At 42.0% G+C, this 24043-nt stretch overlaps 1 protein-coding gene across 4 annotated transcripts in view; it reads right to left on the bottom strand.

Annotated features, from left to right (window-relative positions):
* BMPER (BMP binding endothelial regulator) overlaps positions 1 to 24043 on the bottom strand; it is a 227200-nt gene that overhangs the window by 77874 nt on the left and 125283 nt on the right. For 3 of the 4 annotated variants that reach the window (XM_019668453.1, XM_019668455.1, XM_019668456.1), the window contains exons 8-11: positions 22311 to 22441; positions 18960 to 19100; positions 16952 to 17056; positions 13118 to 13163 (exon numbers count right to left, since the gene is read on the bottom strand). In XM_019668453.1, the coding sequence (XP_019523998.1) occupies positions 13118 to 13163; positions 16952 to 17056; positions 18960 to 19100; positions 22311 to 22441 (423 nt within the window). The remainder of the gene's footprint in view (positions 1 to 13117; positions 13164 to 16951; positions 17057 to 18959; positions 19101 to 22310; positions 22442 to 24043) is intronic. The other variant, XM_019668454.1, reaches the window with a different exon arrangement.

The raw sequence follows: 24043 nt of genomic DNA, 5'->3' as shown, positions 1-24043 counted from the left end.
CTGTGAGCAGCCGTCCAGAAGCCGGCGACTGATCTGCCTCGCCCGGGAAGAGTGCAATGATGGTGCCAATTGGGCCATTGAAGCAACGTCCTCCACAACTAGACTGAAGAACAAAATGACAGCAACTTTTCTGTTCCCCTTCCCCAATTCCCCAGCACTGTTCCCATCCCCCAATTCCCCAATAAAAATCTTAAAAAAAAAAAAGAAACAAAATTAACAGGATAACCTTCACTGTGTTAAATAAAATAAATACAGAAACACAGACACACACCGAAATTATAAACTGTGGTTATTTCTTGGTGGCAGAATCATGAGTGGTGCGTTTTCTTTTTTCCTTAACGCTTCTCTGATTTTGTTTTTGGTGTTATTTATTTATTTATTTAATAGAGTCAAAATGTGGGTATTTTTAGATAAGGCCAATTATGTGACAAAGCAAATCCTCAAAGAAGCAACAGAAAACATTCTGCCTATAGTGGCCCTGGGGAAGCGTTAGCTTACTCATAGTTGGGCGGAAAGCATTGAGGGACACACAGGGAGACCGGGAAAGGGAGATTATGTGTGAACAGCACTGTCAGGAAAGATATTTTTCAAGAGGCCCTAACTTGTGGAAGGGAAGGGTTTGGAAAGCAGGATGATTTTTCTCTGTAACAGCCATATAGAAGAGGCCAACAAAATTTCATGACTAGGAAGATGCCTGAGAATTATGTGTTGCATTTGGGGACATTTGTATCACGAGCTAAAATAATTTTGAAACCTTGGCCCTTTCTCCTGGCACCTCAAGGTCCCTATGCCAGATCGTGCAGGAGCAGCAAACATGTGCACGAAAGAGTGACTGAAAGTGAGAAGCTCAGGGATACAAGAATCTGCCTCGCTGAAAAGGAACAGGGCGAGAGAAACACTTAGGGGACACAAATGAACATTGTATCCTCATATAATTTGTGTCCAGCAGACTCAGTGAAGAGAGCTGCAGTCCAAGATGTCCAGATGTCTAGTCACACTCTTCTGGAAAGCTTGGCGTGATAGCTGGAGCTAAATAAACAGACCATTCTATAACTAACCTTGAGTATGTGCAAGTCAGGATGGAGAGGAAAAATGGGAGTTTACCCTTGGTGGTACTTTTCTTATAGCCCCTAAGTCAAATCATCAGATATCAATTTTATTTTGGTGTGTTTTCAATATATGTATACAAATGTCTAGGCATTGAAAAGAATTAGAAGCATATAAACCCAACTAGAAAAATGTATTTTGATTTGTTTTGTTTTTCTCCTAGGCTATAGAATTGTGGATGACATTTATTTTCCTTTCTTGTTTGTGTGTATCTACATTATTGTTTTTACATTTACATTCATTATTTATAATATGTATACTTTTGGAATAAGAATATTTGGTCTAAAAATTAGAAACATTGGATTAAAACATATTGCTTTGATGTTATGTACTTTTAATAAGATTGCTATGAGAATTAAGAGCTAGGCAGCTTCTGGAAACATAATTCCAATGCTTTTCTCTTAACCTCATCAAGTGCATTTATTTCTGCCATGGGTCTATTTATTCTAATGAAATGTCTTCCTTAGGAGAGCTGTAATTATTCTCAAAACAACCATCAAAGAAAATTAAGGGGAAATTATACAACTCTATGTTGTAAAGAAAAAAATAAGAGAAATTGAGTAGGCTCGAACCCCCTTTAACCCCCGTCCCCTAACACACACACACACACACACACACACACACACACACACACACACATATACAGGACAGAAAAGCATAAGGAAGAAAAAAAAAGTATCATTCACAGCTCTGCCACCAAGAAATAACCACTGTTTCCAATTTGTGTGTGTTTGTATGTGTACTGTAACATACTTAAGGTTATCCTATACATGAAATTATATTTCCTCTTCACTTAACAGGTCATGAGATTTCCCCAGGCATTAAAATCACTTTAAAAACATAGAAAGTGACTTTCACCCTCCATCCATCACTTCTGAAACGAGAAAGTTCTCCCCCCGCTCATCATACCACACACCACACAGATCAGTACCTTTTCTGGAAGCTCTCTAACCAGGAGAAAGTCATCGAATGAAACACATGGCTGTAAACTTTTCCCAACACAAATTGCAGGGAAACAGGTGCTGTGGGACTCTAGGGTCACCAGGTCATGCAGGGGCTCCTGGGAACCCAGCGGGGTAAAAAGGAGTGATGGTGCCAAGTTTGAGTCAAGTACAAGGAAATGCTGGGATTGGAAACACTGCCCTTAAGACAAGCCCCTGTGTTATTGGTTTAGGCTCCTCCTAAAAGTGATGTAAGCTCCAGACATACAAAGGCTCTGTGGGACCCAGCTAGAGCTGGAGGACACAAGGGCCAACAGGTGCCCCACCAAGGGGCACCTGAAGTGCTATAAGACTTCATATCCATGGCTTCTTAAATGAAGAACTTAATCTAGCCCTACTGTGTGAATGTGGGGAGAAGGGGAAAGGGGGTCTCTTTTCACCAATCTGTAATCCACCAGGTATACTTACAAATCTACATATAAAAGTGGATTTTTAAAAAAGCTGAGCAGGCATCTGAAACCAATATTGTTTTTTTTAGAAAAATGTTAAGAAGAGATATCGTTAAGAATGTAAATTTCTTTGCATGTATTTTCCATAACCCCATATCCTCACCAACTTGCAACAGAAGAGCAAAGGAAGCAGTCCCTGCCTTCAAGATCTAATCTAAAATAAATCTAACCCCTAAAGTCACGGCTGCCATCCTAGGACCTCCCCAGCTGAGCTCCGTGCTTCCCCACCTCTCACCTTCGCTCCTGTGGTGGCATGTGCTGGCCCCCACCTCCCAGTTCACAGTACAGGGATCCCTCACTTCCCAGGTTCAACGCCAGCTCTCACAGTAACTTCCAGGATGCCTCAGCCAAAGTCACTTTCCTGTCCTCTAAATCCCTAACACAAAACTGACCACATAACTCAGATTTTTCTGGGACAGCCTTAATTTCAAATAATTTACCCTGTAGACACATTATGGTTTTCAGTTTGGGGGTTAAAAATGTGGGCACCAAACCCATAGCATCTTATGATAAATCAATTTCTATCCTAGCTTATAGTTATAATGTAGCCTTAATTCCTAAACCAGGCCTTAAATTCCTTACATGCAAATTTTGTTTATGCTTCTCGGTGCCTGGCACACTGCCTTGTAGACTGGAGATATATATATCTCATGTGTTCATATATAGATATGATGCATTCATTTTTGCATTATTCACAATAATGCCTGGTATACTACATAATAGGCATCAATAAATATTTGTTGAATGAATGGGCTAATTAATTAAAAAAGACATTTTAGCAGAAAAAAGTAAACTATCCCCAGTGAACTCACTAAAATAGATAAGTGTAATGACTGGCATATGGCAGGTAATTAATCGAATTTTGCTTAATTGATTAATTACTTGAATAATTAACCAGTGCGCTCAGAAAAAGTAACTAAGGCTGTAACTGGAATTAAGGGTATTGATCAGCTGACCTGGAGATGAGGAGATGACCCTGGACAATCCAAGCAGGACTAATGTCATCACGGGGGTCCTTACAAGTGAAAGAGGGAAGCAGGAAAGCAAGTGCCACCATGATGCAGCACGGGAAGGACTCAACTCGTCACTGAAGGTGGAAGGAGACCTCAAATCAAGAAATGTGCACAGCCTCTAGAAGCATGACAAGGCAAGAAAATGGATTCTACAGTCCAGTCCTGCCAACACCCTTTGACTGCTGACCTCCAGACATTGTAAGATAATGCATGTGTATCATTTTGAGCCATGAAGTTTGTAGTACTTTGGTAGAGCAGCAACAGGAAACTAATAAACCTAGCAAAAGCCAAGGGGACTAAAGTCACTAGTTCATGTCAGGCACCGTGCCAGATGCTTCCCATATTCTCACGCTCTCCTTCAGGCCTCATGACTTATCCACACACTGCATGATATTAACTTCTTAGCAATTAATTTGGAGAGGCTGCCGTGTTGGCCATGGTCACTCAGCCAACAACAGTAAAGACAAGAGTCCAGTCCGTCTCTGCAGCTCTCAGGCTGGTGCCTGCCCCCGTCCGTGACTTGATGCTTCCCTTACACCCTGTATCACAGCATCCTGTGCGGTTTGGTTGTTAACTAGTAGGGATCCCAGAGCTCACAGGGAATCGGAAGAGATATGTAGACACTCTTCCCTCCAAACGCACGAGTATGTCCACTGAAACGTACAGGTTCGCCCTGTCCCAAGACTGATCACCAACCTCCTAGGAGTCCATGAACTTCAGTTAAAGAACACCTACCTAGGAGTTAGTAATAAAATATATTATGTCGTTTTCTTATTTAACGTGTTTATATTGCATCTCCTTAACTACATTCCAAGTTCCTAAACTCAGGATCTATATGAGTTTTATAACCATGTCCTCCAGGCACCTTCCAGGATGCTGGAAATTCACCAAATGTTAATACAAACTTGTTATAGAAGATGCATTTGGTTTTTTTTTTTTGCATTCTCTTGATCCAAGCTCAGACCTTAAAATGTCAGCTCTCTTTAAACTAGAAATCATTATTATCAATTAAAATATCTGTGCATCGGAGCTGAAGAGACGAGTTTCACATCTCCAAGTTCACCGAGCTTCCAGCTTGAAAATCACCGTACACCTCTTCAAACATCCTTTGCTTTGAAAAGAGTCCTGGGTCCCAGTCTTGCCACTTAATGAATACAAAACCACACACCAACTACTACATAACCTCAGTTTGTTCACCTATGACATTGGTCTAAGAACAACTATCTTGAAGGGTGGTTATAAAGATAAAGATGACATTGCAAAAGTGCTGAGAACATAATAGAAGCTCAGAGATTAGTTATTATGGGTTTTATTATTGCAAATGCTATGCAAATCCAGCAAACAGATAACCACTGCTGGCTAAAACAGGGCTGGATAAGACTGTAACATACATGTAAAACGTAGATTTATTGCAATTTAAGTTTATGCATAACACCTCGATTTGGGGCTAGAATGGAGTAAGCCTTCTAGGCCTAATGAAGAATGTTAATAAAGTCATAGACACAGAAAAGAACAGAGCTTGCACAAGAAGATCAAGAGACCAGTCTGATGGGAGGGAAGGATTGCTTCAGGAGATTTGAGAACCCAAGCTGTCTAAATAAATTGGCCTGAGATTTATTGCCAGCCTGAGAAGTTTAAATGTATTCCAAAGAACCAACATTTCTTAATGCGTTTCCTATGAAACATCAATCCTGCCTGTGGCTCTGCCAAAGTAAGTAGAAATAAAAAAAAAAACTCTGCAGCTCAAATTAGTTTGCGAGGGTCTCTATACTCCATCACCCTCCTGAAAGTTTACCCTGCACGTTGGCAGGTAAAGGGCTCTGAGAATCCTGTAGGTAGGAAACCTGTTTCAGCTTCCTTGACTCGGTATTTCCCGAATGTATTTAATCATAGAAACTTGTTTTGAAAACATTACTCGTTACTATCCCTCGGCACTAGCATTTTACACTAAACAAATCTTGGGCAGCTCTGCAAGAGACCAGTGAAGGAAGCTGGTGTAGGTTCTCATGAAAGCCAAGTCTGGGTCTGACAGCGGTTTGCAGAAAAGGCTGAGAGACAAAGACAGAGGTTAGTGGCAAGCAATGGGATGAGGGTCTGGCTGCCGTGGAAAAAGGAAGCAAATCATTTATTAGAAAAACAACACAAAGAGACAATAATCAGACATGATGACTGATCAGCAACATGAGAGAGAAATGCCAAAAGTACAAGAAATAACATTAAGGCTCAAAACCTGTGCAGCTGGGATAATGGGGGTGCCAGAATTCAGTCAACAGATGGGGGTTGGGAACAGCCATTAAACCCTCCCTCCAACTCCCAGCACAGATAATTTGGGGAACCAAAGGTAGCAAGTGCTAATAAAGTTCAAATGCAGTACTCTGAAAGAGGAATGTGGTCTCCAAAAAAAATTAGAAGCTGACATCTGCCATATTACCATCTTATCAAGAAGTCATATGTTAGGGACCTCGAAGTTCAGACAAATCTGAAACCAGAATGAGACAAGAACTACAGAAGGGGCACCGTGGAGGCAGAGCTGGGAGCTTATAGGATGAAAAGGCAAAACATCAAAGCAGAAGAGATATGTGTGTTAAGGAGGAATATGAAAAGGCAGAGCAGAGGAATGGAGCAGAGGCTGGGGATGGAGAGTATTAACCGAGAAGGGGATTATGAGGAGAAAGAATGGTAATATTCATGAATATGAACTTCACACCCAAGCGGGCTATGGAGTGCAGCTAACGAGTCCTCTCTCCAAACTCCCAGGAAAGGTGAGAACTCAAGGATTATAACCCAAGAGTCTGAAGAGGTTACGTGACCTCATAAACATAGGTAAGGTTGTAAAAGGTGAGCAAATACAGCTGCTTTCAAATAGAAGTCCCCAGTCATGTATAGAGAAAAGAAACTGGCAAACTTCATATATATATATATATGAAGGCAAACTTCCAAAATGAATAAAAATGGAGTCAATAGAGAACATAAAACAGTGCTTAAAAGCTTGGACTTTGGAGTCTCCTGGGCCTTGGTATTAGCTGACTGGGGTATTACCCTGTTTCATTCCTCAGACGCTCAGGTCTCTCCTGCATAACATGGGGATAACAGTAGCTTCTACTTCATAGATCACTGAGAGAATTAAAGGACAGAATGCATGGAGAGCATTTGTCACAATGCCTGACGCGGACTTACATTCAATAAATCATTGCTGGTAATCGGAGCAATTGCAGTGGCAGCAGAAGTAGCAATTGTTGTTCTTATTTTGCTCACAGGAGATGTGATCTCCAGAGAGGGATAAATCTGCCTCAGCTTGCCATACAGTAACATGTACTTTATTAGGCAGTATTTCCCACCAAGTGCGCTTTTCGGTTTCTGAGTTTGGGGTTTGGATCCTCTATTTGTTTTCTCACTTAGCTGTATTCTAGTTGTACCCTTGTTAAGGGGTTGTGGTCACCAGCTCCTTCAGTCAAAACTGGGTTCCTGCATCTTTCTTAACATTCACAATAACAGCCTTGGATGAAATACACTAGGTGTCAAATAATGAATTTATATATCTCTTTATGTACAAAGCATGTCTTCCAAAAGTAGGCAAGCAAGTCATTTTTAATTAAATGATTTAATAATGCAACATCTCTACTCAAAATAACTTTCCTGATCAAAGACCCAGGGCAGCCATATGATATTATAGAATAAATACTAGACTAGGAGGTAAAAAAATAAATAAATAAATTTACAGGTTCTCATCAGCATTTCCAGTTACTGTTATCATTAGCCTCCGTTTCCTCACCTAAGAAGTAGAAGGTTTGACCTCACAGTTGAGGTCCATTCCTTTAGACAAGTCCGTGATGCCAAAATAGTGAAGAGCTTGATTGGCAGAGTAACTTTGCTTTTTTTTATTCCTAGCAGAAATTATACACAAGTAATTTGAGTTTAAAAGGATACATATGTTAATATTTTAAGTAAGAAAATTTGGGGAGATCGTCACTTAGTATTGGAAATACCTCAACCCTGAGTTGCCAGGAGGAAAAAAAAATACCTGGAAAAATGAGTGGACATGGAGAACCAAGATAGTTTGATTTGTAGTTGAGTGTTGAGCATGCCAGCTATCACTGCTCTGCATCTGAACAGCAAGGTGGAGGTGTCACCAGGTAGATGAAAGCCTGGACACTTTAGCCTACATTTCTTCCTGGGTGGGGTGGAGGGGAACGCTATTAAATTGGAAACTCCTCTTAACATCCTTCTCCAATCTCCAATCCCTACCAGTTGTAAAGCCCTCCAGACCTTGTCTTCCCTTCCTAACTGCAACTGGTTATCAAACTGTACAAAGTGACAAAGAAGCCAAGGGGAGAAATTCCAGCTGGGGCCCTGGGGCCAGACTTCCTTGTAGGAATCCAGGCTTTACTACTTACCTGTGGCATCGCCTTAACCACTAAGAATGCCGGGAGGATCAAGTAAGGTCCAATGAGATAGCACCCCTGTCAGTGTTTAGACACATAGCAGATGCCAAGTAAATATTAGCTGCTGCTGCTTCTGCTGTTGCTATTATTGTCATTATTGTTATTTGATGTTGTTGATAATGATTGGTAACTAAAATAAACAGTCAGAACTTACAGAGTACTACCACCCTGCAGGAACCAACAATCAGAGATGGGTGCAAGACGACCCTTAATGACATCAGCCTCTTCCTTCAACGTAATACCAATCCACAGCCAGAAAAACTTAAAGGAACAATATCCCTTAGGACAGACCAGCATATAAAACAGAAAACAAACTGCTTTCCTCATTCGCCTTCCCATGCCACTCCTGCCTGTGTGGGGTTTCCTAACCACCACATGGGGGACAGTTGGGGTTGATTTGCCACCCCTGCCTGCTGGTTGGGCCTCAGGAGCAGTGATGACCCCAGTGCCAGCTGCTCATGCAGAAAGGTCAGTGGCCACTTAGCTTCACACCTCCTTGGCAGGGCTGAAGTCAACACCACAAATTCTTATTCCGCAAGCATCTTCAGCTCTGGTTTCAGATTTCCTTGCTTTCCTGAGTTAAGGACAGACTCTTGGTGTTAAGGGACCTGGAGCGGCTTACAGTCTTGGAGGCCAGGAACCTTGCTCAAACACAGAATTACTAATTTGCAGAACCTCTGTCAGTGGAGATTTCTCATAAAATAGGCCCCAAGGTCACTGTTTCATTAAATTGTTGTTGTATTTTCCCCCTCTGACAGCTACTATTTCATTGGAGATACCTGTAGGCATGCCCAGAGACTGCAGTAAGAGGTGCCAAAACCAGCCAGGGCAGTTCCACAGCACCTGTGGTGGGTACATGTGGTGGGCACAGGCCTTCTTGGAGAGCAGGCACACCAGCACTGCGCACAGCTGGGAACTACCCCTTGGGGGGTTAAAGAGGTCACCTGGCAACTGTGAGCCTCCTTGCACCCAGGGCTGCTGGAATCTGATATTTCCTGTTACTTGTGGGACGTGCAGTTGAGGTTATTCCAATTAAATGCACATCTGTGCTCAGTATAGCCTACCCGCCTCTGTGTTATGTAATCGTGAACTTTCGTCTGGGGTTTGGATTCTGATGGTTAGGGCTAATACAGCTACAGGCACAGCTTAATGAATCTGAGAGCAGGGTTGGGCAACCACAGCTGGGGCTGCTTTAGGTTGCCTCTGATTGTGTAGATGGTTAAGAGATTAAATCCTCTCTCAGGGTCTCTCTCTCTCTCTCTCTCTCTCTCTCTCTCTCTCTCTTTACACACACACACACACACACACACACACACACACACACACACACACACCCTCTCTTATCAGTGAAAAGCTTGTTGCTAAGTATTATTTCCATGTCTGAAAACAGACATTCTTCCAGCAAAGAGTTTATCTGATTCCAGTCTCTGCTGGGTGGTCAGGTCAAGATTCCACCTACTGTTTGCCAGCACACAGTAAAATAACATTTCCCATAAACCAAGTGCTACATACACGACAGATGGCAGCCTCCTTGGCACCTAACTTGTGGTCCCCTGATGCTCAGTCCCACAGCTGGACCCACTCTAGGCTAGAGCTCATACTGTGGCAAGAAATAGCCCCTGCACACAAGCTCTATAAAGTTCGTTTCACTCACTTTCAATTTTTATTTTAAATGATTCACCCAAACCAAATTTAATTCCTTTCAGTTGAGAAAAGAGAAAAAGAGAACATCCCATGTCATTATAACACAGCAATGCTTTTCATACTTCCTTCAGATCTATATTAAAAGGATTCTTTTTTTTTTCAATTTTGATAGAATCATCATTGCCCTTTCAGACCAACCCTGCAAAGACTACCTTACTCTGAGGAAGACAACTTATTAGGGCCTCAATGACTGCTTCTTACCTACAGAGTTATAAATTAACCATTGTCACTGACTATTGCAAAGAGAGGCCTATAAAATGTTCTACACATTGAATTTGTCTCCCCTTTACCATTCCTTTCAGAGTCTGAGACATCCCCAGACACGACCAGGACAGACTAACCCAGTCAATAAGGCAGGGATGCTGGGGATTGTAGGAACAGACAGTGCAGTGTCACCCCTGCTGAAATAAGGTGACACTCATTTAACTATTATAATCAAGTGAGTTTTAGAGTATCAACGCTATGTATTCAATCCATTTCATTTGTGTGTGTGTGTGTGTGTGTATTTATTTATTCCTGCCTCCTTCCATAAAAGAATCAGAAGTAGGGTTAGGCAATGAAAATACAGAACTACATTCAATTGCATCCAGAGGCTTCTAGTCTGTCATCTTTATACCTGCAGAAGGGCAACCTCACCTTACTCCCCTATTTCATCTCATCACTGTGTGTTGAGAGTAAGTTACTGTTACTAGTAGCACAGGTGTTTATTTCTGTATTCACCTATGTCATTTGCCCTGATTGGGGTACCAGAGGTTCTCAACCAGGGGTGATTTCGCTCCCTAGAGAACATCTGGCGACGTCTGGAGACACTGGTGATTGTCACAACCTTGGGGAGAGGAGTGCTACTGGCATCTAGTTGGTAGAGACCAGAGATGCTGCAAATTTGTCACACAGTACACAGGACAGCCCCACGACAGAGAATTATTTGGCCAAACGATCAGTAATACTGAGCTTAAAAACTCTGAACTAACTAATGGGGTATGTATGTGTGTATGTGATTAAAAAAAAAGATGGAAATCAGTCATCTTTCTGGTTTTAGAAACACTAGCTTTAGTTTTTACTTCAGCCTCCATTTGTCTGCTCTAGAAACGCATATATCAGAAGAGCTTTCATAGTTGATGGAGGAGGAAAAAATGAGCCTAAAGGTTTGTTCTGGGTCCTGGTTATAATGACAAAGGAATTTCAAAATAAGAGGTCATTTGGCCATAGCTAAAGGACACCAGAATAAGTCTACCTGAATGTTATGAAAATCTGGGCATTGCTTAAAAAAATTGGAAGTCATCTCATCGCCTAACTCAATCTGAAATAAATTTTGCCAAATAGAATGTGTTTTACAGCACTGGTGGAAGAACTGCTGGAGAGAAAGGGAGAGTAAACAGATGGAAAGAACACCAAAGGAAATAGAGAAATAGCCATCCGGTGATGTCATTCAGAATTGGACCGAGAACCACATGCCTGGGCTGTTCCCACACTGACCTGCTAGTCGCAGGTGCATAGAGTTGATGTCTCCCGGCTGCCCCTCCAGCTGGGTGGCTTTCTCCCTTACCAACTGCCTCTCTTGGTGACAGAAGTCATGGGCTCATTCACGTGTTTCACTCAATACAGTATTTCATATGACCGGTTAAAACCTTGGTTTGATTTTGTGATGCCCATCATCCTTCTAGCCTTTCCTTTCTTTTTTTTCCTGATGAGCCACGAGTATTCTAGATATGGAAAGGCTAGCCCATAATGGATAGAGGGATAATGAGAGGCAGCTTTTCTCTCAACTATCTCAATAATCACCATCTTGATCCTTGTAACATAAAGTCAGGTAATTCAAGATTTAGGCTGTTTCTGTACAAGATCGGCCACATGTTTGTGTTCAGCTGATAAGCAGGGAACCTTCCTGATGGTGGTGTGATGGGCATGCGTAATCTATCTGTGCTCATGCAAATTGAAAGGGCTAGCTAGAAAATCTGAGGGGTTCCTTTGAAGTCTGCCTCTGCTTCAATGAGATACTTTCTAAGGAAATGCAAGCAACTCCACTGATATGGAAACAGAAGAAAACCATCAATTTAGACTCGACTCTGCTCATCCAGAGAGGACTTAAGCTGGAGGCGGCCTCCAAACCATCTGTAAACAAAGTGTCCTCAGAGGGTCCCTGGGAGGATGATTAAATGCAATAGCTTACACACATGTTTTGAAATAAACTGGTGTGTTAATCATAGCTAATTCTTCTTCCTGCGTTAATTCTTGGGCTCTAAGTCATACTGGCCCCCTTGTGTTATTTTATGTACTGCATTATCTGTAAAGTTATTTTATTAAATCTATACCTTAATTTTCATTCATTCAATCAGTACTTTTATCCAGTGTGTAGTGTATAATTGTTTAATAGCTTTCTATCTCAAAAATGAGTGAGACATACGTGTATATATATATTATATATATATATATATATATATATATATATATAATAAGAGTGTGTGTACATACACACACACACATATATATATATAAAACCTCTGTATCTTTTGTCCAAAATATTTTAGACAAGTGGATTAAACAAACCTGTTCGCACGTGAAAGCTGCTTTCAACCATCAGCAAAACCCACTTTTCTAAGCCTGACTGGCTCATAAAACACTTTCTAATAAATTTCATGTCTTTGTTAATCCTATTTATCACACATCGAAACTAATTTGGCAATGACATTACTAATACTCCTCTTTCACTAAAACACTTCAGAAAGCTATCTCAACACCATACGAGTTGGGGAAGACGCTGTTTGCTAATAGATCCAGGCGTCTGTCTGCATGTGGGGAGGCCATTAAACCTGTTGCTATGCTTTGTCTGTGAATGCAGTCTCAGGCAGCTTTCAGAATAGGCCACGGTAGAACCTTCAAGAACTCAGTTAAAAATAACGGGATGGCCAAACCATTTGCCAGCCCAATGACCTCTTGTTTTATCTCTGCCAATGGCAAGAACTGGATGTGCCCAGGTGAAAGCGGTGGGGGGGAGGGGGGAGGAAGTAAGTGCAGCTGTTTGGCTTTATGATGATGGAAGGAAAAATCCCTCCTCGGTTATGCATAATGTTTGGTTTTACTGGATAGCATTGTCTTAGCCACCATGACTGCAAATGCTATTAGCAGTTAAAATGCACACCAAGTTATCTGGTCCTTCTTAAAACCTCATCAGGCCATTTATCTTCCAAATTTCCCATAGCAACAAGTTCCGATGGAAACATCGACAACTGTGCTTCTGTGAGAGTATTATAATGGACTCAAAGTGTCTGTAGGGAAGTGGAAGGATCCCATGCTATACCTACAGAAACAACATGTGCAGAAAACTTACACCACCATTTCTCTTGTCACATTATACAATCAAGACAAATAGTAATAGCACATTTTCAAAGGAATAAACTTACTTTCAGTGCAAATAGGACAGCATCCTTTTCTGTTGAGAATTTTACCCTAATCAAGAGAAAAAAAAAGAGTTTAATGTTAAGAAAGAGGGTCTCCTGAGGACAAAATTCTTTTTTTTTTTTTTAATCCAATGCCAGATAAACCAATGAAATCAGTCCAAGCTGTACTTGCACTCAATGCCCAGGTGGTGATGATGATGGTGCAGATGAAGTTTCAAGTATCAGGTGCAAAGGCCACACAAAGTCATTGAGAAAGCATTCCTGTTTTTATCCTTTGAGAAATATAATATCTGAAGGACACATTGGTGTGATTTTTCTCACATGGAGGGAAGATGGAGACAGTGTGGATTGAACCTTTTCACTGATAGCCAAATCTATCCCCCTAGAGACCAAGTGCACACACACAAACATGGGAATTGTCTGCCAACCTATCAATTCATGTAAGGCCTTCGTTTTGTCTTTGCTTGTTGGGAGGACCCAAACAATAAACCGTAACCCAAGTTCGGGCCTACAGATATAGACAATATCTGTATTACAGATCAAATTCAGTCGGGTTTATCCTTCCAGAAACTGTTATGCAACCTAGGCCAATGAAGCTGAGCGTTTCAAAATGCTGAGTGCTTTTCCACCACCTTTCTGGAAATACAGTACAATCTCCGATAATGCATTTCTTCCCAATTTTTTAGTGCATGACATTTAAAGGAGGAAGCATATTCTCAGGGCCCATATCAGAGAATGGCACTGTCATATCTCTGACTCAGTGGGACTCACAGAGAAAAAGAAATGTGGAAAAAGATTAACATTTACAAAGCACTTGCTATGCAACAAACATCCTACTAGATTACATTACCTTACATTACTGAACACTGGGTTAGTCGTAAGGATTTAATAAGTTAATACTTAGACTGTATTAGGTTTAGTTAATATTACATGTTATTGTAATAATTTTTATTAGGGTTCACAAGAGCCTCATGAGCTGAGTATTTCTCTTTTTACAGGTGAAGAAATTGATTTCATGCGACACAAGGGTGGTAGAACCCAACATCAAACCTAAGTTCGTGTTACCTAAAGGCCATGTTATTTCCACTCCAGATTTTTAACCCCTTTCATCTTGATCTCTAAGAGAATTTAATATTTATTGAGTATATGCTATACACTGGGAAGAACACCATGCATTCTTCACACTTTTATCTAATTTATGCTTCACAATAACCTCTAAATGCAGGTGTTCCTACCCCTGTTTCTAGGAGACCAGGAAACAGAGATCACAGAGAGGTGGTCCAAGACCTATGTCCAGGCCACACTGTTAATATAATGTCCACTCATTCATTCACCACTGGTCAGTTGCATCAAAAATAGATCTAGGCGCTCAAAAAAAATCATACTGACTCAAAAAATACTGGTTAATAATGGAAGAACTAGAACCACATCTGATTCACTTTTATGTCAGCTAGACTAAATAGCACATGAAGGGCTATGATGACTTTGAATAAGATGGAAAACTCAGTCCCATTCAGCAGTCCCATGGTTTGGGGTATCACACATATTTTCATTGTTTAGCGTTCTCTTCTCAATTTCCACTTAGTCATAAGTCTCTTTTGGCTTCTTGGACTGAAAGCAGGTGAGGACAAAACCAAATGAGTTTGGCTCAGGCAAATGGAATGACAGCCCCAGGAGGATGGAGGAAGGTGCTCCACCTGAAGGGAGCAGAGCTGTCTACGGCCAAGGGCTCAACAAAATAATGGCCATGTGACCCCCTACATCTGCACATTGGCAGAAACTACCATCAACTTCCTCAGAAAATGCAAGTGGAGCTGGTAATATAACTAAATTATGTGGGGAATAAGTCAAGCATGACCAATGAAGTCAGAGCTCCTGAGTTACACATAACTAGCTGTGGAACTCTGGACATGTGGCCTTATGGTGAAGAAGGGTGTAGTAACAACACCCACCTCAGAGGTGTGGTCTCAGCATTAAATGGGGTTAATCTCAGTACATGTCAGCATTGATAAGATGACAATGTCATAACAACATTGGGGACAGTGTTGTCCCCACTGGAGCCCTCATAGCCCTTCTCACAAAGGCACTCCTTTGCCTTTGGGGGAGTTGCGAGGGTGGGCGGACAAGGAATCCAACCATAAGATCCTTCTTCAACAAAGCACACAAACTTCTGGAAAAAGAGATGAGCAGTGCCTGGGAAGGAGAGAGTAGGGAATACAGGATGCTTCTTCAAAAAAAAATTTTTTTTTTAAAATTTCCCCAGGCAATGCAGCGGGGAGGAAGGAAGTGTTTAACAGGATTTCTATGGTAGAACTCAGCTATCTTCCAAAGTCTTGTGCTGGCCAAGGGGGCGGGAAATTGTGAACTGGCGGACTGGTTGGAAGGACGCCTAGAAGCAGAAAGGTGGCCCCCAAGGCAAGAGCCAGGCATGAACAAGCTTTGACAGAACAAGCAGGCGGCCAGGCAAAGACCTGTGCCTGGAGGCACGGCTGCTCCTGTCCTAAATGTGGCCCACAAAGAAGAAATGCTCATGAGAAGCTGGTGACAGAAAGAGCATTGGCGTCCCCACAGCAACGGGACGATGAGCACCTCCAAGCCCGCCACAAGCAGCAGGACTCACGTGACGATGGACTCTCCACCGTGGCCGGCTGAGCTAGTTACTCAAGCCACCAGGTTGGCACCGTGTCCTGTTTTGTCTTGTAGAATAAGGAAGCCCATTATTACTAACATGTGCTGCAAGAGGTCATTAGCAGTGAGGCTTCCCCCAGGACTGGCAGAAACGAAGTGAGCCCATTTAGCCCATTTTCCCAATGAATATTTATAAGCAGACCATGTTCAAGTCTATGTAGTATATCTCCATTTTTTTTTCTCCTTCTTCTTTTATGGAAGGTTTTCAGTTTTATGTCTGAGGCTTTTTAAAGCAAGACTAATTAGGGCTTTTTTTTTCTGTTTTTTTTTTCCCCCCTTTATTCAGTTGTGCAATAGCAACAGCTGTTGTTTTTTTGTGCTTCGTTTGGCAGTCAAGCAAAAACTGCGATGCTTTGTTTATAATAATAACAGATGTGAATAAAATTAAAGGCTGTCTATAACAGAAAAAGGAGGACATGTCCTGAATATATGGATTTTTTTTATATATATTCACTGGAAGGTACTGAATAGGTTTGACATTTTCCCAAAACGCATAAAACTTTGAGAGGTTTCAAGTGGCTAAGGTGAATTCACCGAAGCTCATGCTCTAGAAGATAATGGCTGCTTTATTCTGTGCGCTGGAACTGTGGGTTTCTGAAAAGAGATATTTCCATAAGGACATGATTTCTGTTCGGGGCTACAATGGAGGCCAGGGTTAGAGAGGGGAAACTTCACTTTGGAGAAGGGGTCGGCCTGCCGCTAGGCAGGAGAAACCCCTTGGGAAATTTATTAATCAACAACCACATATTACTTTGAATGGCTACAGGAAGAAAACTCTGATATGAGAAGAGAGAGAGAGAAAGAAAGGAGGAAAATGCAAAGGATGGTTATAGTGTTCAACAGAAAACTCAGCAAAAGGTACAAGGCAGAAGATCGAGTAGGAGTTGGCAATATTAAAACAAAGAACTGGGCAAAGCCACTAAAAAATAGGAGACTGGGGGCGAGAACAAGGGAGGAGCTATTTTTACGCAAGACTAGAATCTGGGTGGAGACTGCAGAAAAGGAGCGAGCTTTGCAAAGGGCATGTGGGTATTTGGAAACTTGGATGTTTCAGGGGATCTAGACCTGTGACCATGTGACCGTGCCACACACAGGATGTTTCCCAAGGTGCTAAGGTAAAGAGGCAGTTGGCCTGCATCCCACACGTACCTGAGGACAGCTGCTGATGGGAACACACTGCTTCTTGCGACACTCTGTCTTGCCTTTCACACATGCACAGATGGTGCAGTTCACTGAGGACCACATTTCTCCATCCTAACAGACAGAGCACAAGATTCTGCTATCAGCTGGAGGCTGGCGCGAGCTAATCCAACAGGCTGGGATGTCTCTATCATGGAAAGCACCTCTTACCCTTTGCCATCATTTGACAATGAAATTACTCAGAGGTATCCATCTACACTTACCCAGCAAGCCACCTGAAAATGTGGAGCCCAGACAGAGAACTCCAAGAGCTATTCACACCATGTCCCTGCCTGTTGGATTCTCTCCCCCCAAAAAGCTGGGTGATACCATGGGATACATTTTCTACCCCAGAAAGAGCTGTCTGAAGAATTTCTTTGGCTCACTGGATTTATAATGTACAGTGGTCAAAGGTTCAGCCACAAGAAGCCCCGGAGCTCTGGAGAACACGCAGGGACGTGCATCCTGGCTTGTGGGAACAGAGACGACAGGCAATGGAGTTGGGCCTGGGAACAAAACAAGGATTCCTCCCTTGTGGATATAAGCAGCAAATTTGGTTAAAAACAGAGAAACTAGTTCAGATCTTTGATGACAACTCCTCCTCCTCCTCTTCCTTCTCCCTTGTTGAAGCTGTTTTAAGTACTCTCTGCTCTCCAGTGCCTTTTATTTCTCAGGAGAGGAAGATCTAACTCAATCTTTCTACACAGGGCACCTGACCATTCCAGGTTCTCTGAGTGCACATTTCTAGGACTCGGTGTTTGAAGGGTGACCCTCTGTAAATGGTCTCAGGCCTCATTCACGTAAGGGAGCCTTTTAATAAGAAGCCTGGGAGGTGCTTTGTGCACACCATTATCATGAGCGTGAGTCTATTGCATCTGGGTGATCAGGAGGGGCTGACTTTATACAAAGAGGGCACAAAAGGCTCTGAAAACCTGGTGTAAGTACAACACACATGCAACCCCATTCCCTTGGTAGGAAGACAAATCATGTCTTCCTACTAATTCCTTAAGAACCAAGAAAGACTCTCCCTCCAACTCTACAGTGTAACAGGAGGTCTGGCTACGTGCGGCATGCCTGAGGAGCTTCCACATCTGACTTGATCCGAGGGTCGCAGTTCTCATGAGTATCATGAGATGACACCTTCAGGCTCACAGAGATTCCCTCCGCACCTGGGGAAAACAGACTAGATGGGAAGCACTTTGGACAAAGCCACCGATCTTCATCCTAATGTTTAAATGGTTACTGCACAGCATCCCACTGAGGTCATCAGAAAAACAATGGAAAACACACCTGAGGTGGGTAGCAGGTGGCCAAGAGACACCCCTGCTGGCTCCACTGGTGCAGGGCCCTCTCACCTTTGCTCAGCCGCTGTCCTGGCCACGTATGCCATGAGCATCCTCACCTGAACGTTTTCCACATGAGAAAATCTCTCTTTGAAAAAGAAGTTTTGTGAAAAGTTCTCAAACTATGAAGCTATAGAACCATCAGGATCTTAGCAAGGGGCCCTGAGCATCTCTGGCTGAATGAGATGCTCCCTGGCATTTGGGTACCCATCACTGCACCATCCGGGGGGCTGCTTCAGCCCAGTCCGAATCACTGGCCAACCACATTTGGAAAGAGCAATGATGTTTTACAAGTTTATAATATTTTAAAAAGCAAAACTAAAGCATTTTGCAAAAGAAAAGCTTCTCAAAGAAAAACATTTTCACACAATTGCTTCTTTGTCCCTGTGCGCACTTGACGTTAAATATATATGTACTATGCACAAAAGGTCAGACAATTAAGTTTGCTTAGACAATGGAAAGTTTGCAAACTTAACTGTCTGACCTTCGTATGCACATAGAATATTGTAATATAAATAAGCACATTTATACATGCATGTATTTGCATATAAAAAATACGGGAGGCTCCAATCTGCATTTTGTCTGGAGTTTTTTACAACTCACAGTAGTTCCCAGGAGCTTGGCTCATGACGTACCCGGAAAACCTTACTGCCAAACTTGCACACTTTGATGTCTTCTGGGGGCACTCGTAGGAGGCATTCCTCACAGCAGGCCCCTTCGCCTTTCCCACAGCCGCCAGGGCGGGAGCACTTCTTCTTACACACTACAGTAGAGTCCTGGGGGGCCCAAAGGCAAATAAGAAATGAAAAATGATCTCCACCTCCACCAAACGTCCTCCCTGGCCTGCCTTCAGCAACCTACAACGAACTGCATTAAACCAGATTCCGAAGCTACCACATTTTCATTTGCAATAAACCTTTCGTTCCCGTCAAATTGTTATTTGTTGATTAAATATCTGGACAATGAAAAGTGTGACATGTGCTCCCCGCCTTCCAAGCATTTATAATTTAATGCTCAAGAGATTAATGATTCTGCTTCAGCCAGCATGTGGCAAGAAGGCCCAGCTCACGATGGGCCAGCCAGGTTCTTTCTTTCTGTCCTTTCCTTCTTTCGCATCTTCATTAGTAGTGCTCTCTTGGGTCTCCTCTATGGCTTTGTGCCACCTCCTAGGAGTTTAGCATAAAGCCAGGCTATCTCTGATCAGAGAGTAGAGATTAAGAGCTAATGTTCCACCTCAAGAGGAAATCCCTTAGTGTGTTTTTCCATGTTCACAAAGGAGTGAAACGAGCAAGTCCAAAGCTGTAAACCATGTAACCTTAATGAGGCCACTGAACCTCGCAGGGGGACAAGTTGATATCTGTAATTAAAAGGGTGTGACTTGATTTCTAAAGAAGTATATTCCATGAACAGAATAGCCAAGTCATTTGGCATACTGATTTATTCAACAACACATTGAAGAAAAGTTCAAAGCAGCTTAAAAAGAAGTAAACTTCTCTAGTTTCCCAGCCAACAAGATGCACTGTCACCTGGAATAGATTGTCAGCTGGAAGGACTGTAAGAGCAAAACATTTATGAAACTCAATGGAGGACAGGGAGAGAGCAAAGAAGTGTCCCAGGGTAGAAGAGCAATCCCGTCAAAGTGTCAAAGTAGTGTGAGAACAATGCCACAGGAATGAGACCAAACCCCTCACCAAGATAGAGACCCTGTCAGGAAGCTTTGCGAGTGGACTAATTTCTGAGCATTACATACAAAGAAGTGTAAATCGCTTACTGTGCTCCCACTACTATGCTCCTAGGACCACCTACTATGCTCACAGTGATTATCTATCTAAGATTAATATGACAATAATATGGTCATTCCAAAAAAATGTCATTTGTTATTCTTTATATTTACGGTTCTACCCACATCATATAGTGGATAGGATTTAGAGTCGAACAAGATCAGGGTAGAACGCCAGTTCATTTATTAGGTGTGTTATCATGTGCTCCCTGAGTCTCTGAGTCCTCTTCTTCAAAATGGAGATGATAATACTTACTTCTCAGGTTTCTTGTACAGTTTATGAAGTATTGGACCCAGCACAGAGCCTGGGTCATAGAAATTATTGTAAGTCAATACATAAATTTGAAAAACATCCCTTTTCAAGTTGCATGTCTTGATCTGTACTCACTAGCTTTCAAATAATGCATACTTCACAGTAGATTTCCTAACTTTCATTAAACACACACACGTACACACACACAGCACCCATTAGATAATGTGCCTGGCACTGGTACATTGCCAGTAACGAGAATACAAAGATAGATGGATGCACTTCTGTCTTCAAGGAGCTCAGAGAGTCAGAGGAGAGAAGCATATGAACAAATAAATGGCAGCATAATGCAGTAAACAGAAGTAGTCAAGCTTAAAGGTAGCAGAGAAGAGTGAATAATTGCCTATCTAGGTGAGTTGGGAAAGACTCACTAGAGGGGGTGACATCTGAGATGAGTTGCTGTAGATGAAGAGGAGTTTGCTAATCAAATTTAAAGAAGATAAGGACACTACTGGTAGAGAAACCATCAAATTGGAAGGCACAGAGACCTGAAACCATATTGTGCGCAGAGAACTACTAAACAGTGTCCTCACCTGCCATGGCATTGAATGAGGATGCTGGAGAGGAAAGCTCTAAGCAAAGAGAAAATAACACTGATTATCCAGAATTACTGCAGCCTAATTTCCCAAAGATGAATGAGAACACATACTTTGGAAAAAAAAAAAAAACCTCTTGAAGGAACAGTATTAATTACACTTCTTTTGAGTCCCAGGACATATTTCCTCATCACCTCTCAAGGAATCCATGAGACCCAAAGCACTACAAGCATATCTGATTCCCATTCCTGGGTTGCCAGGTTTTCCTGCAATCAAGAGAAGTGAGAATGTGATGGGTTCCATCAAAGTCTCAGTATCCCCAAGGGGAAGCTATAATCTGTGCAACTCCTAGAAAGGAAGATAAGTCCTGAGGATGGAGGCCAAGGCCAACAGGAGTTGGCGATATGTTTAGCATAGGATAATACAAACCATGAAGAGAGGAAGGAGTCTCAGGAAAGTATCCGGGGCTTAGAAATGACTCGGTGTTCAGTGCCAGGGAACAACCAAGTCAGCCACATCCCTGAAGTAGTGCATGCTACTTAATGAAGCATGCCTCAAACAATCAGGAACTGCTGGAATCTAATCCCAGCTACTGACTCATAGCTAACATTGAGCAAACCTCCTCTCTTTCCCTCTCTAGCCCTTTAGCTATTAAAAACAAAACAACAGCCATCACCACCAAAGTGTATTATTCTATACTTGTGTCACACAGATGTTCACTCACTAACAAATGGATGAGCCTAAAGTCCTCCATATAAATGACCCCCTTCTTGGTTTCAAAAATAAATCACCACAGAAGCACAGTCTAGGAATGTGTGATGTGTGTCCCTTTAAAATTTGGGAGGGGTGGAATTCTTTTTTTAACCAGTCTTTAGACTTCTGGTAGCCTTTTGAGTACAGTGAGCAATGCCCCAAGTGAGAAATGGTACAGTGAACAAAACATAAATAGTCTCTTCCCAAACTACCAGCTTTATCTTGTGATGAACTGTAAATCCATGCCTTTCTCTTCTCTCGAACGTGATTAAAACCATTTTTATTGCCAGGTGTGTCAGAGAATTCATCGTGGATAATTAGATCCAGAGAACTCTGCTATGTGCATTTATCTGATTTTAGAAAGTGCCTCAGACAGCCACTCAGAGTTTAGTTGTCACCACCAGAAGCTAGCTAGTTATTCCTGAGAAGGTGACAGTGAGTTGTAATTTGGGTCCTATGTTTGAATTTCCTTGCAATCTTGAGTGTGATTTCTCTCCTAAAATAGCGTCAATAATGCCTCTTTCTGGTAAACAACACATCATGTTTGGCTATAACATTAACACTAAAACCCCAAATGCTATCCCGCAGCCCCTCAGAACCACCTTACCCTGCAGGTGCATACAGTGCAGTTATCGTAGAGGAAGGAGGACCCATTATCGTAAACATCACTGCGAAAGAGGCAGCTTCCAAATGGGAGGTCAAACACTTTCCTCTGACCTTGAGGGAAACAACAGAATCCTGTAAGCAAGAGAGAAGCCAAGTGCATCCCACTTTGTCATCAGCAATCACATCACAGGGCAGTTAAACATTCTCAGAAGACCAGGTCAACGTGATGCAGAAAAGTAGAGTCTTGGGTTCGATGTTCCCAGTGGATCCTCAGAAGTCATTCATTTAGAGAGCTTTTGTTAAAAAGAGTTGGATTCCACACTGTAAGTTTAATAAATCTTTATTATATGTCCATAATAGTGAACCAAGATGATGAAGGCATAGCTCTGTCTTCATGGAGCTCAGTCTAGTGGGGAAACAAACCCATAAAACATTATTTCAACACAACAATATGGCAAGTTCTGGAAAGAAGCCAATCTGAGAACCATGGGGACAGGGATGACAGGGAAGTCTTCTTGGAGGATGTGATGCCTGACCTACATCTTGAGGAATGAGTAAGATTACCCAGAAAGTCAGTATGGAAGGGAGAGGACAGGAGGAGTCAAAATATCCCATGAAGGAAAACAATGAGCAAAAAGAAGAACTGGTCATATAGCATTTTAGATGAAGAAATGACAAGTCCATTGGCATAAGCGATGAAGCTAACTCAAAGAGCCTCTAGAATCCAACTCCACATGCCAAATGTCTAGCCTGTCATAGGTATCGCATCTCTGTAGAATTAGGTTGCCTTGCCTTTTTCCTGTCATTTACCTACATGTCTTTCATGTATTTTGGAAGTGGCCTTAAATCCTTCAGGACAAAAGGCAGGATATAAATAAACATATAAATATATGTAAATAAACATATAAATAGTCAAGCTTTCTTCTCCAATCAAAGTACATCTTCAAAGGATGCCTGTCCCCTCTTGGAATAGAGCCTCCCTGTTGCTTTCACTACCATCATTGTCTCAATATCTATCGTTGCATAGATGGATGGATGGATCTACTGATTGATACATCGATAGATCACAGAACAAAAAAGACTTTTCAATTGCTTTGCCACCCCTCCCCTTCCGAATATATGTGACCAGCGACTTAAGTTATCCCCAATAAAATGTAAATTTCACCTAAAAATATCTTAGCACAGAGCCTTGCACTCATTAAATACTCCCAATAAGCATGTGATAATAAGCAGTATTAGTAGCAGTAGGGGTATAATTCAAATATGATCCTGGCCTGTATCACTCTGAAAGGTGCATTGGGTGCTCTGCGTATACAAACTTCTGACCAGGCTCTTCATTGAAAATGAGAAAAGAGAGGAAGGGGATGTTGTAATGTAAAAGGCAGAGGTAAGTCGTGTGAATGAATCCTGGTCAAGGGAAGATTTAACAGCAATTCGTGTCCAACCAGGCAAAAGTCTAATTAAGTCTAAAATGTTAAAGATCCAGAAAGTGCCCTAGTGTTTCCTTTTTTCTTCTTTCTGTCCTTTGTTGTGTGGGTATATTTCCTTTTACCCCGAAAGAACATAAAATCTTACCTTAACCCCCAAGTTATCATGGCCCAAAATAAGATACAACATTCAAAAAAGTGGTTCAGGGGATCTGTGTATAGCCGGAGTCGAGCCATTTCCACATTGCTCTGCTGGGGTTTAGCCCAACCAAAAAAGGTCTCATTTGGGAGAATTATGATTTTCAAG

Source organism: Hipposideros armiger, unplaced genomic scaffold (assembly GCF_001890085.2).
Source record: "Hipposideros armiger isolate ML-2016 unplaced genomic scaffold, ASM189008v1 scaffold_526, whole genome shotgun sequence".
Lineage (NCBI taxonomy): Eukaryota > Metazoa > Chordata > Mammalia > Chiroptera > Hipposideridae > Hipposideros > Hipposideros armiger.
Note: the sequence above shows the minus strand (reverse complement) of the source record. Positions and strands in the feature narration are given on the sequence as shown.